Source organism: Rhodofomes roseus (genome assembly GCF_022264815.1).
Source record: "Rhodofomes roseus strain CIRM-BRFM 1785 chromosome Unknown C8Q71scaffold_49, whole genome shotgun sequence".
NCBI lineage: Eukaryota > Fungi > Basidiomycota > Agaricomycetes > Polyporales > Fomitopsidaceae > Rhodofomes > Rhodofomes roseus.
Genome location: NW_025953005.1, coordinates 44,459 through 63,011, shown reverse-complemented (window position 1 = coordinate 63,011; position 18,553 = coordinate 44,459). Strand labels below are relative to the sequence as shown.

General features: G+C 55.6%; 4 protein-coding genes across 4 annotated transcripts; 1 reads left to right on the top strand and 3 right to left on the bottom strand.

Moving 5' to 3' along the window:
- Positions 1-1,226: 1,226 nt before the first annotated feature.
- Positions 1,227-3,763, top strand: C8Q71DRAFT_892061 (armadillo-type protein; the record flags this gene model as incomplete). Its single annotated transcript, XM_047928684.1, has 4 exons — positions 1,227-2,675; positions 2,698-3,445; positions 3,503-3,580; positions 3,633-3,763. 4 exons carry the CDS (start codon positions 1,227-1,229, stop codon positions 3,761-3,763), a joined length of 2,406 nt encoding a protein of 801 aa, XP_047772370.1.
- Positions 3,764-4,465: 702 nt separating this feature from the next.
- Positions 4,466-7,119, bottom strand: C8Q71DRAFT_863778 (uncharacterized protein; the record flags this gene model as incomplete). Its single annotated transcript, XM_047928230.1, has 10 exons — positions 4,466-4,781; positions 4,969-5,057; positions 5,114-5,266; positions 5,332-5,574; positions 5,624-5,977; positions 6,039-6,314; positions 6,375-6,460; positions 6,510-6,593; positions 6,648-6,866; positions 6,927-7,119. 10 exons carry the CDS (start codon positions 7,117-7,119, stop codon positions 4,466-4,468), a joined length of 2,013 nt encoding a protein of 670 aa, XP_047772369.1.
- A 288-nt stretch (positions 7,120-7,407) lies between these two features.
- Positions 7,408-8,100, bottom strand: C8Q71DRAFT_682178 (uncharacterized protein; the record flags this gene model as incomplete). Its single annotated transcript, XM_047919760.1, has 3 exons — positions 7,408-7,658; positions 7,716-7,935; positions 7,987-8,100. Coding segments are annotated over 3 exons (585 nt in total), but the record flags the coding sequence as incomplete, so codon positions are not given.
- Positions 8,101-10,904: 2,804 nt separating this feature from the next.
- C8Q71DRAFT_728497 (uncharacterized protein) lies at positions 10,905-17,246 on the bottom strand (the record flags this gene model as incomplete). Its single annotated transcript, XM_047921959.1, has 7 exons — positions 10,905-14,795; positions 15,096-15,133; positions 15,174-15,251; positions 15,519-15,632; positions 15,700-15,897; positions 16,456-16,918; positions 16,968-17,246. 7 exons carry the CDS (start codon positions 17,244-17,246, stop codon positions 10,905-10,907), a joined length of 5,061 nt encoding a protein of 1,686 aa, XP_047772367.1.
- Between the last annotated feature and the right edge of the window lie 1,307 nt (positions 17,247-18,553).

Sequence of the window (18,553 nt, the reverse complement as noted above, 5' to 3'; positions counted from 1 at the left end):
TACCTCAGGCTCGGACGCGGCCCTTGCAATATCAGTCAAGAAAGTCAGGCGATACATTGAAGAACGCAGACACAATGGACTCGGAGGTGGAGGGCTTGCTGGAGATTACGAGCGCGTTTGATACGCGTCGGACATGGCGGCGGTCTCGTCCTTGCGCTCGTCGCGCTCACCGAGTCCCTCATCTCAGGCCCGCCTCGCGTGCTAGAGCCTCGTCATCAGCCCGGCCGACGTCCACCATACTCTCGTCGGCTTCGCGCTCGCGTTCACATGGCTCTATGCGGCGTCCGCCCGATCACCGCGCCTTCCGCGACCCCGCCCGTCGACCTCTCTCTTACACGCTCCAGCTCATGATGAGCGTCCTCGCGTTCGGCGGCGTTCCCTTCGGCTCGAGCGTGCGCGGCTGACCGTATTCTGCGCCGTGGGTGCTCGCGGGGCATATTGCGAGGGCCGCTGCGCACTTCGAACTTCCGGACTACTGAGAAGAGGGCGAGTCCTGGACGGAAGAGGCAGATGGGATGTGCGTAACAGGTGCGTATATCCCCAGACGATTAAAGCTCTCTGTTGATGTATATGACCGCCGGGATAGCTACCTCCTTCACTTCTTCTCGACGCGTCGCTGCCGGAAGAGGTTTCGGCACCCCATGATCAGGCTCTTGCTTCCCAGTTGGCCAGAAGACGCGGTTGAGCAGAATCTGGCTACACAGCCTGTTCTGCCCCCGTTGAAATACCGATCGCTCCTGCAGGGTTACCTGCAGTCGAGCTGTCGGTGCTAGCCTACAGACAGACAACCTCGCTCGTACAAGACCATTCAGCAAATCCGCCCATACCAAGAATGATCCACAGCACCTGGACTCTGATTTGCTCTGCAATCAGTCACTCCCACAGCTGATTTTCACGCGCTGACCAAACATCGCTGTAGGACACTGCCATCCTACCCCGATGCTACTCCAGAGCTTAGTGCTGATACATGCGTTGGGCTCTGCCCGGGTGACCGTATCCACAATCTCCGCGAGTATGTATCACTGCACAGGTCGTTCTACAGCCGTCGATTCCAGCGCCACGTGCACGAGAGCGAGGATGCCTTCAAGGCAGCGGGAGAGGGGCAGAATGTCGAGAGAGGACACAAGGGTGCGATGAAGTTGCAGATGCTAGAGAAGGAGGAGGAAAGGGTGTGGAAGGCGATTGAGGAGAAAGAGAAGCAGGCTCGGGAGGATGGTTAGGCGAAGATGGACCTCGACAAGACGCCGCCCCATGCGGAGATTCAAGAAGCTGCGAAAGAGCTCGCGGGCACGAAGCGCAAGCGGCGTTGGGGTGTCGAGACTGAGGTGAAGGAGAACAAGGCCGAGGTGAAGGGTGGTGAGTGGCCCAAGGAAGCTTTCGAGGAGGCTGCGCCTAAGAAGCGGAGGTCTCGATGGGACACTACGCCAGCGAACGTCAATGCTGCGGGCGAGACACCGAAGACGTCGCGCTGGGACCTGGCTCCCGCCGCTGCGCCCGACACCCCGATGCAACCCATTATCATGAACGCGCCCGGCTTCATGCACGAGGACAAGCACAACCGCTACCTCACGGACGAAGAACTCGAAGCCATTCTCCCTGCGGCTGGCTACACTATCGTCACCCCGCCGCCGGGCTATGCGCCTTTGGTCCGCCCACCCAAGTTCGCCACTCCCACCTCGGATGTCGGCGGCTTCCAAATTCAAGAGAGCTCGGATGCAGCGGCGGCGGCGGCGGCAGCAGGTCTTGCGCCCGAACTACCGACCGAGATTCCTGGCGTAGGCAGCCTCGCATTCTTCAAGGCCGAGGATGCGCAGTACTTCGCCAAGATCCTCAAGGAGGAGGATGAGACAGAGCTGTCCGTGGACGAAATGAAGGAGCGCAAGATCATGCGGCTCCTGCTCAAAATCAAGAACGGTACGCCTCCCGTTCGTAAAACAGCCTTGCGACAGATCACCGACAAGGCGCGCGAGTTCGGCGCCGGCCCGTTGTTCGACAAGATCTTGCCGCTGCTCATGGAGCGTACGCTCGAGGACCAGGAGCGTCACTTGCTCGTGAAGGTTATCGACCGGGTGTTATACAAGCTCGACGACCTCGTCCGGCCATATGTCCACAAGATTCTCGTCGTCATAGAGCCTCTGCTCATCGACAAGGACTACTACGCTCGTGTCGAAGGTCGTGAGATTATCTCCAACCTTTCGAAGGCTGCCTGTCTCGCGCATATGATCTCTACCATGCGCCCGGATATCGACCATGCCGATGAATACGTGCGTAACACCACCGCGCGTGCGTTCTCCGTCGTCGCCTCCGCTCTCGGCATTCCCTCCCTTCTACCCTTCCTCAAGGCTGTCTGCAGGAGTAAGAAGTTCTGGCAGGCGCGCCACACCGGTATCCGTATCGTCCAGCAGATTGCGATCATGATGGGGTGCGCCGTCCTCCCTCATCTGCGCAACCTCGTCGACTGTATCGCGCACGGTCTTCAGGATGAGCAGCAGAAGGTCCGGACGATGACTGCGCTCGGCCTTGCCGCACTCGCCGAGGCAGCTGCGCCATACGGTATCGAGTCCTTCGACAACGTCCTTAAGCCGCTTTGGGTCGGTATCCGTCTCCACCGTGGCAAGTCGCTCGCTGCCTTCCTGAAGGCCATCGGCTTTATTCTGCCCCCTGATGGATCCCGAGTACGTGTCGTACTACATCAAGGAAGTCACCATCATCCTCATTCGTGACTTCCAAACGTCCGACGAGGAGATGAAGAAGATCGTGCTCAAGGTTGTCCAGCAGTGCGCCGCGACGGAGGGTGTCACGCCGCAGTATATCAAGCAAGATATTCTACCCGACTTCTTCAAGGCCTTCTGGGTGCGGCGGATGGCGCTCGACAGGAGGAACTACAGGCAGGTTGTGGAGACGACCGTCGAGTTGGCGCAGAAGTCCGGCGTCGCGGAGATTGTCGGCAGGATCGTCAACGAGCTCAAGGACGAGGCGGAGCCATACCGCAAGATGGTCATGAAGACGATCACGAAGGTCGTCGCGTCCCTCGGCACATCCGACATCGACGAGCGTCTTGAGGTACGGCTCGTCGACGGTATCATCTACGCCTTCCAAGAGCAGACGACCGAGGACCAGGTCATGCTGGATGGTTTCAGTACCATCGTCAACGCTCTCGGCATCCGTGTCAAGCCATACCTCACGCAGATCGTCTCTACCATCCTCTGGCGTCTCAACAACAAGAGTGCGAAGGTCCGTCAGCAAGCTGCGGACCTCACGACTCGCCTTGCTGTCGTCATCAAGCAATGCGGCGAGGACCAGCTCCTCAACAAGCTTGGCTTGGTGCTCTTTGAGCAGCTCGGTGAAGAATATCCCGATACGCTGGGTAGTATCATCGCTGCAGAGGGTGCCATCGCGAACGTTGTCGGTATGACGCAGATGAATCCGCCAGTCAAGGATCTCCGTGAGTGTTTTAACTTGAAGTTGTGCCTGATAAGCGCACTGACCTCGATCTTTGCAGTCCCTCGGATGATCCCTATTCTTCGTAACCGTCACGAGAAGGTGCAAGAAGCCACAATTAACTTGATCGGTCGTATAGGTACGCAGTCCGTCTACGTTCTCTTGCTCATGTTACTGATCGTTCTTTCCAGCCGATTGTGGCGCTGAGTTCGTGCCTGCTCGTGAATGGATGCGGATCTGTTTCGAGTTGCTTGACCTCCTCCATCAGGAAAAACCGTGCCTACATAAGGTCTCATCAGAGGTCATTTACAAGACATCTTAGGAACGTATAGGACACAAAAGACATAAAATGCTACATAAGACCAAAACATGGCACTTAAGACAAGTCCCCGTCTTATTGTGTCTTTGATATTATGCATAAGAGCACTAATGTACGCAATAAAGACATCTTGTGTCTTATTCAGTCTTAATTGTGTTGTCATTTTGGTCTTTAGTTGCCCTTATTTCACCTACAATATGTACTTCAGTGGGCGTGCTGAAGTACAGTTATGTACAGAATTAAGTCTGCTGATGTCCACTTATGCACATGTACCAGATCACATCATAAATATTAGCAGTGCGGGTTGTTGTACAACATATACAGACACATAACTACTGGTATAGCACGATCAACAGATAGGCATAGACTCGAGGTCAGACTTCGCCGGGATGACGACCACGGCTGAGACAGGCAAATAGTAGTAGAGGGGGAGTGGGATACGTAGCAGGCACGCACGTCTGATGTGTAGTAGTACAGAGGATGATAGATATAGTAGCTGCAGGATTGTCGTATGAGTAAGTGTAGATAGAGGTGGTATGGGCATAGAAACACTTGCCTTGGAAATGGGCCGATTCTACTGCTCCTGCCACGCGAAACAGACAAAGTTGATGACGTTCACGGCTTTGATGCGACAGGACAACTACGACATCTTGGTGATGTACCTCTCGCAGTGAGATACAAAGAAACCACTGGACACTGACTGACTTACCACTCATTGCCGAGTTCATCGACCTCACGCTCGCTGCTGGAAGTTTGCTCCTGGGCCTTCTTCGCGCCGGACTTCGATCGCGACGGACGTGACGGTCCACTCTCTGCGTTCGCTGCATCCTTCGATGATCCAGCTGCAGTCTTGGACGCCGCAGGAGTCTTTGCCTTGCTGCCTGATGCCACGGCTGGCAAGGTGACGTTCAGCTGGTCGAGGTCGATAGCCGCACCGCCCACACGTTCCCCATCTTCTTCCTCCTCCTGGTTCTCCTCCACAGCGTCCATATCACCATCCTCATCCCCTTGCATCTTCGACCTACGTCCCTAGTGAGCAAACCAAGCCATATTGATTGCGAGAAGTTACCTTATATACGACCAGATTAGTGACTGCGTCTCCTGAAGGTACGGCTTGTTATTCATGTACTCCAGTGCACTCATCAGGCTGTCCCATCTTGAATTGCGCCCAACATTTAGTATAGATACCACAAGGTAAGCTGACTTACTTCTTGGCGTAGACCGAGTTCGCAAATTTCAGGTTCACTTCGTTGTCTTCTTCCACCTGCGCGGCGACGTCAGCCAATGCTCCCTCTATCTACACAAGTGCAATGACGTCAGTTGGTTTTGTGCGTGGATTGGAATAGGGCTTACGGCGGTGCACACTAGTGCGATGAGGTTCAGAGGCACCTTCTTGAAGTCTACCATCGCCGCCTTGATGCACGCACCCTCACGTTTGGCGGGCCCCCAGTACAGGTAGATCAGCTCTTGGATTGCCGGGTGCCTGAAAGGTAGCAAGCGGTTGTACTTGCTCATGATGTAATTCATGATCAGTGCTTCCTTCCGTAGTATAGCTAAGGCATTGTACTCACACTCTTCTCCACGGACGAGCCCTGTTCCTTCCCAAGGTTGTGTTCTATCTCCCCGAAGATGAAACGAGGAAGCAAAGCCGTTCGATTGCCCATCTTCACGCTGACCTTGCCGATCAGCCACAACGCAATTGGCCTCCTGTCATCAAGAGAGTATAGGTGAGGGCTCAGGTCGTAAGCCTTCTGGATCACCTGGGACGCCTTCCCCTTGAGCTCGTTTCGAGTTTGAGATAACGCGCGCACGATCTCCGCTATATCAGCTCATGCCAACGCATCAGAAGATCTGTTTGCTTACCAGTTTGTGCATGTCCTGCCTATGACGCTCTCTCTGGCTGTTGTCCTTGCCCTTCCGATCCTGCAACATCCTCCAGGAATCCCGCACCTTCTTGTCGCCTTTCTCATATGCATCTTGAACGCTCGCCTTGATGAGATCATCCACGCTGGGCAGCCGCTTGGAGACGACTGACGGCTCCTTCGTCCAGGCGGACTTCAGAGTGGTGCGGAGGCGCAGCGCATCTTGTGCTGCATGGAAAAGTGGAACAAGCCATGTTGGCAAGTCTGACACCCTGAGGCGCGCGCCCTTGGCCCCACCGGTGCGATACGCCTTGGGACGAGCACCCTTGCCCTTGCGCCTGGAGTCAGACAAGACCTGTAAAGTGTGAGAGATGTCTGCATCATTCAATATGATTGCAGAGATGATTGACACTGACGATCATCCCATCGTCGTCGCTCTGTCCCTCTTCTGCGTGGTCTGTCTCCTCTTCATCCTCCTCATCTCTGTCGTCTTCATACGCCTCTCCTTCCTCTTGATCATCATCCGTGCTGCTGTCGGCCTGATCTGAGTCATCGGATGGTTTGTCATGTGGGCGTGCAGCCGTGCGCTTGGCCTTGTCAGAATTCTTGCGACTATCGTCGCTGGCGGCCGGGGATTTGCTACGCTCGTCATCCGAGTTGTTGTTGGCGCGATTCTTACCCTTGTCCTGCTTCTTCGTGAACGTCACTATGAGTCATGTCACCAAGAGCAAATTACGGAACAGGGTGCGAACCCTTGCAGCCGCATCTGTCGCTCGTGAGGGGGTGTTGACCGACTTGCTCGGAGGAGCCCGAGCGTCCTGTTCTTTTCGTCCGCCGCCTAGCAGGTGGTCATAGTTTGATGTATGCACGATGGCCAAAGGACTTACCCAATGTTCGTGCCAGGTCCTCCTCGTCCGCGTCTAGCGTAGGCGCAGGTTCTGCATGTTGGCCGTACTTCCGCTTTGGCATAGCTAGAGCAGCGTGGTGTTGTGAGTTTCATGTGCCAATGTATATGAATCACATACGCCGTGGCTTCTTGGGCTGCTCGCCCTCGCTGTCAGCCGTCTGGTCTTGCATCACCACGTCAGCTACCTTGTTGCCTTGCGCCGTGTCATTGGCAGGCTCGTCCTCCTCCTGTGCGTTGTCGTTGCGCGAGCGCGACTTCTTCTTCTGGGGCCTTACGTCCTCTTCATCGTGCGATGCTTCATCTTCCTCCATCATCTTTGATTTTCTCTTGCGTATCTCTGACACGCACAGCAAAGTGAAGTTGATTAGTGTGTGTTGGAGTAGACAAGGGCACGTACTATCCGTTCGTTCCTCCTTCTCCCTCTGCTTCTCCTGAGCTTTCTGACTTTTCTTCTTAGCTGCGGCGGACGATGTTGCAGCCGCCTTTACCACTTTCTGCTTGTCCTTAGTACCCTTCGAGGCTGTGCTTCGCTGGCCTGCAGGATTCTCTGCTTGTTTCGAGGCAGCTGATCGGGTCATACGTCTGTCCATTTGGGTTGTACGATTTGACCAGGGCGATAGAGTTAAGGCGAGATGATACTCACCGCGAAATGAAACGGAGACCACTCGAGATAATCGAGGGTTCGATTACACACGGTTCAATATGTACCGCCGAGGTAAGCGCCAAATCCGATGAATATATAATATGTCATTCTAAGAGCGTACAAGACATGTGCCACGTCAAACAAAATGTACGTTGTGAGACCATCCATTCCGTTCCTTCAACCACTTAGCCATCTCTCGGTCCGTGTTGAGTACAATAGAACTTCTCTTTCCCTTGTAGTGTAGGTTGAAGTGCGTCAGATCACAGGAAGGGAATAAAATGAAGTCGCCGTTCCATAGAGGTACAATGAGTCCGGGCTCGTAGAGAACGAGTTCACCGCCTTCAAAGTCACCGATGGCAAGGACAAGGCAAATACCGTCGTCCTTGCCGTCTCTGTGTGCTGCCGTGGTGACATTCATATTGACGACCAATCCTAGGAAAGGAGAGGCGAGCGGTCGGTTGTTTCCAGGCAACACCCTGACGTAGGCTTCAAGGTGGTCGTATACATCTGGTGCAATCTCTTGAATCTGAAAGTGCCGGGTACATCTCAGCATTACTAACTCCTTAATGGTTAAGCAACTCACCTTTAAATCCAACCAGTCGAACAGAGGGGCCAGAATTTGTTTCATGGACTGGTAGATCGATTGGTTGGTCGAGTTCGTCATATCCTTGGATGGGTACGGTATGAACTGGTGGTAGTTAGTCTTGAGACCGCCGGTTCTCTTGAGGTTGCTAGGTGGTACGTCATCTGGTGAGCCCTCTCCCTGTATATGAGTGAGTTAGCTGCTTTCCCAGTCCAAAGGCAATGCACTGACCGTCGTACAATGGCGATTATACCATGTGAAGTGCAGCACTTTGAAGACGTGGCTGCCGCCACTCTGCGCTGTGTCCAATGTCTGTATGACATCCGGTTCGAGGCAGGCGGCCAGGCGTCCAAGAAGGTCGGTTCGTAGGCTCTCTGGCATCGACGTGCATATGGTCGCAAGAATGGTGGAGCTTTGAGATTGTACTGTTAGAACATCCCTAAGTGCTTGTGAGAAGCCATTCACAGAGTGAAGTAGCGGTGTATCTCACTTGACGAGGTCGCGTTTGATCTTCACATAGCCGTTCTGAGTGGGACGAACACCGTCCACATAAATCGATTTCAACTAGCATACATGAGTCAGAAACGATGGGCACAGGAGTACGTCACTCACCAATGATTCCAGTTCCTCGAGAGTTGCTGGTTCGGTGGCCTTGCTAGCTAGTTCGCGTTGGTTCTGCGTCCAACGTGCGTTTTTATCTCTGTTTCTGGGTGGCGAGAATCGTTTGTTGTGCTCATGGTCGGGATCGAAGCTGGATATTATGGTAGATATTGAGGAGCTTGGAACCATGCTCGCACCGCATGTCATGTTCACTGAATATAGGTTGACTGGCGGGGTGATCGTGGAAGGGCCTGGAACCGCGCTTGTAAGGTTGAGAGGCTGCGTAGGCATTGAACAGCGGGGAGAGGCTGATCGACCTGTAGGGCTGAGACTCGCCAACCGAGACAATGGTGTCAACGGGGACAACGCCATAAGTGAGTCATTGCCTAGGTTTGTAGCTGCGACTGAAGAGTCGAATGCAACCCATGCATCTTTGTCTCGAGGTATGCCAGCAAAGGAACTGTCCGGTATTTGCTCTCAATTGTAAAAAACACACAGATACTAAGAATCTACACTCACTTTTGTGGGAGACGGGTGAACAAAGAATCCGTGGCTGCCAAATCGTTGCAGGGGCAATGAGGATGGATGCCCAGTGCGAGCAGAATATCTTCAGCAAAGAGGTCGCCGAACTTCATGGGACAGTGATCTTTCAGGTAAACTACGATTGGCACTATGGTCTGTTGGACCAGCCGTCCAAGGGGCGTTTCTGCGCTTGAACGTTAATATGCCACAGGTTAGTCAGTGAACAACTGACCGGCATTGGAGCGCCTCAGTATGTGTGCAACATCGGAAGCCAATGTACCGTCAGCCTCGACAAATGGCACTCTGAGGGTCGTGAACCCCATCCAGAGAAGCATGTAGATTGATCCTGTGCAATTGTCCGTCTCAACGCCGACAACATATGACGCGCATAGACGCACCGCCCTCTGCTAGCTTCGCAAGCTTACTTCCTATTTTATACCACTTCTGCAGCGTGCGTTCGCTGGGTCCCTTTGGTAGCTTCGAGAGATGCTCTCGCCACAGGGCAGCGATGTTCACGTCCGACCAGCCTGACATACTGAACTTCCAATAATCAATGGTTCTTATGTTTTAAAGATGAGCGAATCTTGCTTACCTTGCGCATTTGAAGGCCAAGCGTAGGTACAATACCATAGTGTGGAACTCGATAACGTTTCTTCTGTCGTCTATCTGGTTACATCTGTTCACCAGATCGACCAGCGTATCACTGCGTCCAGCGAGCGACATGGCGCCAGGAGATGACCAGAGGGCTGAATAGTAACGTAGAGCATCGTCCCTCACGTCATAGGCTGCCAGTGTATACAGAAAGTTCTCCATTGTTGTGCTCGTCCCTTGGTGTGGTTGCGCCATCATCTCCCAGGCGGCATGCGGCTGACTGCGACTTGCAATGTATTGAGTCCCGCTTCTGGGACAAGGCCGCGGAGGTTGAGGATCATGCCCGCCTTGTTGCTCTTTACCACCGCCAGGGTACGGTGCGTTGGCCAGCTTCCGCCGCTGTCGTGATGCTTTTTGTGCACGAACTGGCCCAGTCGCACTCAGGCTGTTGGGACGCTCCCTGTCATTGGAATTACTGCCATTGTGAGGCAACGAGGGTGTCGATCCTGCTAATCAAGTGGTTGAATGGTCAGCTTTTGTACAAGAGGTAGGTATGTAATACTTTCACCTGTACTAGGTTGTGTAGAGTCCGACGGTTGCATGGACACATAGTCCTCGGCGCACCGCCCCGTAGACTGGTCTGAAGCGTCTTCATTGTTGTGCTTCAGTCTCCCCAGTAAAGCTGTCAACGTTGGGCTGAGTGTATCAGCTTGTGAGAGGTATGTTTCCAGTTCCAAAACCTCAGCATTGCTCAAGTACACCATGTTTGAGGATGAGTAGTGACAGTTCTCCTGTCACGGTCGTCCAATGTTCCTGTAACGACTCGATATCACACCGGGAGGATGCGTTGTACCCAATCTCTATTCGGTAGAGAAGTATACAGGAGGGCATCCAAGTAGGCAATGATAATGAGTAGTCTAGCGTATAGTAAGCGTGCTGGCGCGCCATACGAGGCATGAGACAAACAGAACCAAACATGTGAGATAAGATAGTCCATATCGGGCAGGTCTTACTGACCCCCCATTTAGGCCCGTTACACTCTCCCCCACTGGACACGACCACGGTCCCAATGAAAGACAGTGCAGAGATCATACTGTGCGCTGGACAGAGATCCTCATGTCAGGCCGGGTAGGATGTGTTGCATTCCGGGTTACAGACTACAACTTATCCATGTAGAATTCACTGGGTCTCAGTGAAAGAGCTACATCCCATGTTTGACCTGACATGGAGTGTCATTTTCGTGGACAACAGCAGCAGTTGTACAGAACATGATCTCCTAGGCTGTACATGTTCAACTGTCTGTAGTTGGACATGCTACAATACATAGAATGAGAAAGTAAACGGAACATATCATAGATAGCACCAGCACGTTACATGACTGCACCTGGACGAGCAACAAGTCCAGGATAACAGCGAAGTCTCTAGAAATCGGACTACTACTCTGAGTAGTAATCGTCCTCATAGCTGTCATCGTTATCATAGTCATCTGCAGAATATGCAGATGGACTAGAGGCATACGAGTCTGCAGATAGATCATGAACGTCAGACTCTGACTCGTAGTAGTCCTCGACTACTACAGAATCAGTCGTGTAGTCCTGATGACCCAAGTGGTCAGACAAGCTCTCTGAATGTTCAGAGAGCTCTCGCTCATCATTTGCGTGGTCTGAAGATGACGAGACTACGTCGTCATCTGACCAGCCACCCGCAGTAGCTCGCACTGCTGGTTGAGCATAGCAGCTGGGTGACGAGCTAGCATGAGATCGAGCATGTACTCGTTCCGGGCCCAGTACATCGTGCAGCGGTGTACTGGTACTCGTACGAGATCGACGGTGACCGAACACGCCATTCGATGTGCTGGTTCCCGACACAGTTCCTGTATGTGCGTACGCAGCCGTGGTGCCAGACAAACGTCTCCGTTTGCCTGGTACTGCGGACCCCGTCGGCGTTGAGGTTTCCCGAACCTTGGCACACGTCGAGCTGCTGGGCTCAACGGGCGGCGATCGTTCTCGTTCGCTCGACTTTGCGTGCATGTTCCCAGATGGCGCCGTCACCGTTGACGATGCCCGGCGAGTCTTCTTCAACGAGGTGGCCATATCCCACAGCTTCCGGTCCAGTCGCTGCTGCATCGCCTCGAGCCTCAGGCGTGACTCCTCTTCGCGCTGGTGCAACTCTTCCTGCTGTTGCTTGTCCCGGCATCGCTGCTGCTCCTTCCAGTCAGTCATCACCTGCTCGAACCGTTGGGCCGCGGACGGAACATTGCGTACGTGCAATGTTGCTCGTTCGTGCGTACGGCGAGCAGGAGGCACATAGCGTCCAACGGCGGGATGCGCGGCGGACCTGTTGGGTGTGCTGCTACGCGCGCTGGTCCTGCTGCCGGTACTGCAGGTAGCATCCACGACGAGCGGCGAGCTCGTCGTGCTACGCATTGACGATCGCAGCGGAGCGGTGATTCTTGACGAAGTTGATATGCCCGCGGCCATGCCGCACCCTTCCCCCTCCTCCATCTTCGCAGGCTGAGCTACCATGCTGTCGGAGGTGGTAGGAACCGTGGCGAGTACGCTGGAGCGTACATCGCGCACGTCGTGGTTGTTCTCAGCAGCCACGCCCGTCGGGTCTTGATGCATACCAAGCACGGCGTTGCGCACATTGGCAACGTGTATGTTGGACGTGCCGCGCTGCGCGTCCGCCGTGCTGCCGAGCAAGACGGCAGGTACGACCTTTAGGTCGTCCCAGTGCACACCCTTGCGATATTCACATTCACCAGGACGCACCACGAGCTGCATGCTCGTCGATGCGCCTGTTGACGCGGTCACCTGGAGAGGCGATAGCGGCGGCGATGTACGAGGTACGTCCGGCTGCTCTGCCAGCTTAACCAGGGAAGGTTCAGCTGCACTGGAGCAGCGGAGGGCTTGCACTTCCGTGGGGACGTGCGGGCCGCATCTTGTCGCGTCCAACTGGATGCGGGGCACGTCTGACGTGCGAGCGTGCGCGTCCTCCGTATTGCCACGCATGGTAGCCGGTACGACCTTCGAGTCGTCCCGGCGTATGTGTGTGCGAGGGTTGTGGCTGGCAGCGCGTACGACGAACTCGCCGTTCGTCGATACGCCTGCTGGCGCGGGCACTGTGGGAGGCGGCAGCGGCGGCGGTGAGGGAGGTACGTCCGGAAAGGGCGTACCTATTATCTTCGAGCCCTCGTGCTCGTCCTGCCTATTCATCCTGCATCCTTCCTCTCCCTCACTCTTCGTGCTCTCCTCTCCACCTCCTCGCTGCGCGTCACTCACGCCCTGCGCCACTCCTCCTCGCCCTGTGCTCGGCGCGTCCTTGATGCTCGGCACTGGACCTGCGCACGCGTCGTGCGAGTCCCGAGCCGCGCGACCGGTTTGCGTGTCGCCCAGGCCGCGAACTTCTGATCCTGAGGTGCCAGGCTCGAAAGGGAGGCCGCTCAGGTGCAGTGGAAAGGCGCGGGGACTGGAGGGTACCGCCGGGGAGTAAAGGACGGGCGGTTTTGTACCGCGAGTCGCCGAGCCCGCGTCGCTGGATTCCCCTAGCTCGCCAGACGGCGGGTGCTCGTGGTGGCCATCCAGAAGGCGGTCGTTGGCACCGTGTGCGTCGAGCGGCGGGCTAGACGTACGCGTGGCGCGACGGGCAGTCGCGGTTGGACTGCGCACGTCAGGCGTGCCGCACTGCGCATTTGCCGTGCCGTCGTGCCGGACGGAGGGTACATCCTTGAGGTCGTCCCGGGGCGCGTCCATACCAGAGATGTGATGCACGTCGGACGTGCAGCTGCGCGCGTCCGCCGTGTCACCACGCATTGTGCCAGCCGGTACGATCTTCGAGTCGTCCCGGCTCGGGTGTGTGCGAGGGTCGTGGCCGGCAGCGCGTACGACAAACTCGCCGTTCGTCGATACGTCTGCGGGCGCGGGCACTGTGGAAGGCGGCAGCGGCGGCGAGGGAGGCACGTCCGTCGAGGGCGTACCTTTATACCTCGAGCCGTCGTGCTCGCGCTTGCTCTCCCCGTCGCGGCCTTCCTCCTCATCCCTCTTCATCTGCTCCCAGACTTTCCCTTCCTTCTCCTTCACCTCGGCGTCTCTTCCCGCTTGCTCTTCGTCTGCCGTGTCTCCATCGACCCTGTCGCTCGGCGCTGGACTTGCGCGCGTGTCGCGTGAGTCCTGGGCCGCGCGGCCGGTTTGCGTGTCGCCAGGGCCGCAAAGATTTGGTATGGGGGTGCCAGACTCGAGCGGGGAGTCCCTCGAGTCGAGATGCGGAACACGAGGAGGGAGAGGTGAAGCCGGGGAGGAAGGGCCAAGCGGTCTTGTACCGCGAGTCTCCGGGTCGCCAGGCGCTGCTAGCTGAACAGGCAGTTCAGCTAGCCAGTGGCAGATCCGAACTCGCGCGTCCGTTGGAACAGCGCGAGCGTCTTGGCGTGCGATCGGCCGGGTGAAGTGGTGGCTGACCGGATGGTCGAGGTCAAGGACGGGGTCGAGGACGTGGTGGCTATCGAAGGCCGCGCGTCGGGCGCTACCGCTCGGAGCGCTCGCCCTCGACGCGGGCTCGTGATGCTCGACGCCCGGAGGGTCGAGCGCGTCGTCGGCCACGCTGAACGCGTCGTTGGGCGCAAGTGAAATATATTTCATGTCGCGGCTCGGTTCCGAGCACACGACGTTCGTTTCTGCAAGCTCCGGCTCAGTCTTGCGGTACACAACATAAGGTTGTGTACCGATACCCTCCCGAGCATGAACATGAATCGGCGGAACACGCCGCTCGTTCATCCCGGACGCGGGTGCGACTGCGGCGGCGTCATTGAGCTCGGCGCATGCACCACTCTTCGGAGTGGTGCGCGGCTTCGCTGCTGGAACTGGGGCAGCCCGGGATTGGTCCTCCGGTTGGCTCTGAGCAGACTCGGCGGTGGGCTCGGGTTGCTCAGGGTGCGGTGCGCGTTCGACCTCGCAGTCGGATGGCGTCTGCTCCGTAGATGCTCTGGCTGAGTTCTCCTGGTCGGAGGACTCAGTCCGGGCGGTGTGCGTGCGCGAGGAGCGGCTGCGGCTGCTGGAGCTCGCCGCAGACAGCGCCTCGTCGACGGATACGAGCAGATCCTCGCGGGTCTGCTTGCATTCCTCGAGCACGGCGTTTATCCGCTGTTGGCTCGCGGCGGCTTCGGCGAGTGCTTGCTCGACCCGCTCTTGGCTCGCGGCGAGCTTTGCCTTGATCTCCGCGCGCAACGCCTTGAGCTTGCTGCGGCTCCCACTGCGGGAGCTGCGGCTGCTCCGGGTTGCTTCGGAGGGCTTTGCTGTCGACTCAGGCATGTTCCTGAGAGGTTGCTGGGTCGACTAGAGATGGTGGTAGAACATAGATGTTCCGAGTTTCGAAGTTGTTGCCTAGAGTAGAGTTTCCCAGAGAATAGAAAGCAGTGGGAACGCAAAAAAGTGTAACGACTCGATATCACACCGGGAGGATGCGTTGTACCCAATCTCTATTCGGTAGAGAAGTATACAGGAGGGCATCCAAGTAGGCAATGATAATGAGTAGTCTAGCGTATAGTAAGCGTGCTGGCGCGCCATACGAGGCATGAGACAAACAGAACCAAACATGTGAGATAAGATAGTCCATATCGGGCAGGTCTTACTGACCCCCCATTTAGGCCCGTTACAGTTCCAGAGCGTTAAAACTAGACATCATTAATTTACTGACCTATAGATTTCTCATACGGTACCGGTCGTGGAACAATCTCCTCAAACTGTTGGCTGTTGCGATGTACAGCACCCTCAAGGGAATATAATGCATTTCTGATTATACGTGATACAATAATACTAATATGACTATGTGCGTTCGATGAAGGCCCAAGTGGACGTCATGAGGAGCTTCATGAGGTTGCTACGCACCGGATGAAAGGCCAAAACCAGAAAGGTTTGGCCTGCTTGACATGCGGAAAGCCGGGTCTTCACCGTCAGTCACTGGGCTGGCGGGGTGTGCTCGCGCTCGCTCCCTTTGCCACCACGGTCGAAGATGCCCTGAGCGATCATGATGAGAGGCTGGTAGGGATAGCTACGTACCGGATAGCAGGCCGAAACTAGAAAGTTTCGGCCTTGTTGAAGGACGGGGGCGAAGTCTTCCCATCGGTCGCTGGGCGGGCGCCTCTTGAAGACCGGCGTGCTCGCGCTCGCTCCCTTTGCCACCACGGTCGAAGATGCCCTGAGCGATCATGATGAGAGGCTGGTAGGGATAGCTACGTACCGGATAGCAGGCCGAAACTAGAAAGTTTCGGCCTTGTTGAAGGATGGGGGCGAAGTCTTCCCATCGGTCGCTGGGCGGGCGCCTCTTGAAGACCGGCGTGCTCGCGCTCGCTCCCTTTGCCACCACGGTCGAAGATGCCCTGAACGATCATGATGAGAGGCTGGTAGGGATAGCTATGTACTGGATAGCAGGCCGAACCTAGAAAGATGAGCACGTTGCTGCAGAGAGTTGAGAAAATTGCTGAGCTGAAAGCTTCACGTTACGAGTCAGTCACGTGACTGCCACTGAACGTATGTTCTATAACCACTCAACATGCTACAACAATACAACGATGTCATATTACGATGTCCAACTACTAAGACAAGGTAGGCGCGAGCAAAAGTCCAGAGCGTATACAGCGCAAGCGAGAATTGAGAGCGTAGACAGCGCGGACAAGTATCGTGAACGTAGACAGCGCGGACAAGTATCGTGAGCGAACAAACACAGCAACAACACGAATCAGGACTGACAACACGAGGGCAGGACAAGAAGAGGATACGCTATTGTACAACGAGCAATGGCTCATGATAGATAAAGGCGTCAACCTGATAGGGGAAGAGTATGATCAGACGACCCGGGTGACCCACTGACACGGCGACGAGACGATGAACGGACGATGAGTATGAAGTCGGTAGAGACTCACATCTCAATCGACGGCATGCGGGCCAGCACTCGGGCCAGCGCGACGTTCGCCGTCAGAGGCGGCGTCCGAGGTACCCCGCTTGCGCTTCCTCCTTTGGAAGCTTAGCTCCCAGATGTTCTCAAGCGGTAGGTTCGTCCTTTCGTCCTTGTCGTCCACGTCCGGCTCATGGGTGCTCTGCTTGATGCGCCACTGGGCGGTGAGCTTGGAGCTGGCCTTTACCGCGTGGAGCATGTCCTCCAAGTCTGTCGTGAGGTCGATGCCTTGAGCAGACCTGGATACATTCTCCCAGTATTTGCGAATCTCGTCACATGCGGCGTCATAAGTGAACGTATTGGCGATGTCAGAGATTGCACTGTGGCGTTCAAGAAGGTCCTCCTGAGTCGGAAGATGGTCAAAGCGTTCGACCACCTTCTCCCAGAACTTGTTCGTGAAGATCTGAACATAGACATCGAGCTGGCTCTGGTACCCGAGTGCAACTTTCTTGAGGAAATCGTCACGACGGTCCTTGTGGACGCCTTCATACTTGTCAAGGATAGCCTAATCGTTCTGTCAGCTAGGCAGTGATGCCGATGATGCCTGAACGTACCGTTCCAAGACCTGCCTCCAGGTACTTGTGAATCTGGGCCCTGCTTTTCACCAGCGCAGTGAACTTCGCAACCTCGTCGTCGTCGAGTACATTGACATGGATCCAATAGGCCCGCGTAGCAGCATGCCAGACATACGATTGTCCGTTGACCTCGCAGACCCACGGTCCAGCCCCCGGTATGAGGTGCTCCGAGTAGGCGCAACCGCCTACGGTGAGCTTTGACTCGACATCTTCCTGCAACCTGGCAAACATGGCGTCGTCTGACCGCACATCTCCCATTTTGCACTCCAAGGCGTCCTTGTATTTTTGCGTGTCGGACTTGTGCTTCTTACTACCGCCAGGGAATGTGTAGGATTTGGCGAGGGTGTCGAACGTCTCGCGCACCGCGATGACATTGATGACGCGCAGGTTCTTCAGAGGTGTTTTTTTGCCGCTTCGCAGCGCGGTGGCTCGGTCGTCGATAAAATTCAGGGCCTACCTTAGCATCAGCGGTGGATGAACGTTTGGTCAACTGTAAGGCGTACCTTGGTGAACCCTCCCTCATGGATGGGGCGATCGCCCTGTGGTTGAGTCTCAGGCGAGTAATCAAGCTGCGAGACCATGATCTCGTCGAGGCTTGTGATGTCGCGGGTGGAGGTCGTGGTCAGTTCCACCACAACGTCGGGAAACTTCTCCGCAAGATGTCCTTTCCTCCCCTTCTCTTCGGCGTAGATGGGTGTGGTATCTACGGCAAAATCCAGCAGTGGTTTCATGACCACCTGCACACTTTTCGGGGAAGTGTTGACAATCTTGAGCACCTGCTTGAGGTGCGCCTTGCGAAGTTGAACCATCTCCTGATGATTGGGACTGGGTCTGAAAACCATGAGGACTTGAGTGTCGCTGCTGTACTCCCACCTGCGCCAATCTGATTAGAAACGGAGATTCGAGCTGATTAGAAAGATAACTTACTGAAGATAACTGAATGGGAATTTGTCGAAGAACTTGCAGAGCTCCTGCCACTCACGTGGGCTGAAGTCCTTGACGGTCTGTGCACACTCTGTCAGAAACAAGACGCTTCGCAGCACGACAGGTGGCTCGCCTTTGAGTAATACGGGTCAAGGCGTAGGAGCACTGCGTCTAGATCTTCGCCAAAGATCTTATGCACGACGTCGGGGAACAGAGCTTTCGGGTAGATTGGTGTGGGTTGGTACGTTGGTGGTTCTGCCTTCTTGGGGGCAGTTTGGGCTATCGTCCTGGATGTTGGCTGAGGGTGCTTGACACAGACTGTTGCGTACGCACCTGGCTGAGTGTTGGTAGGTTGGACAGTCTTGGACCGGGGACGAAAATTTGATTTGGGACCTAATACTTGCATATGTGAGTTGGTTATGACCTCAAATCCCATCGTCTAATGAGCTCACCGTTCTCAGCGGCCTTGCGGTTGCGGTCACCGCGCGAGTTGAGTTGGAGCTGAGAGAATCTCTGAGCTCCCCCGTCCCTCGAGTCGACCTCGTTGTCTCTGAACGGCTTGGAGTCCAAGAGGGGGCTAGCCCGAGGGCCGGGGGATCGAGAGGGGGGGGATCGAACGGCAAGGCGGGAAGTGGTGGTAG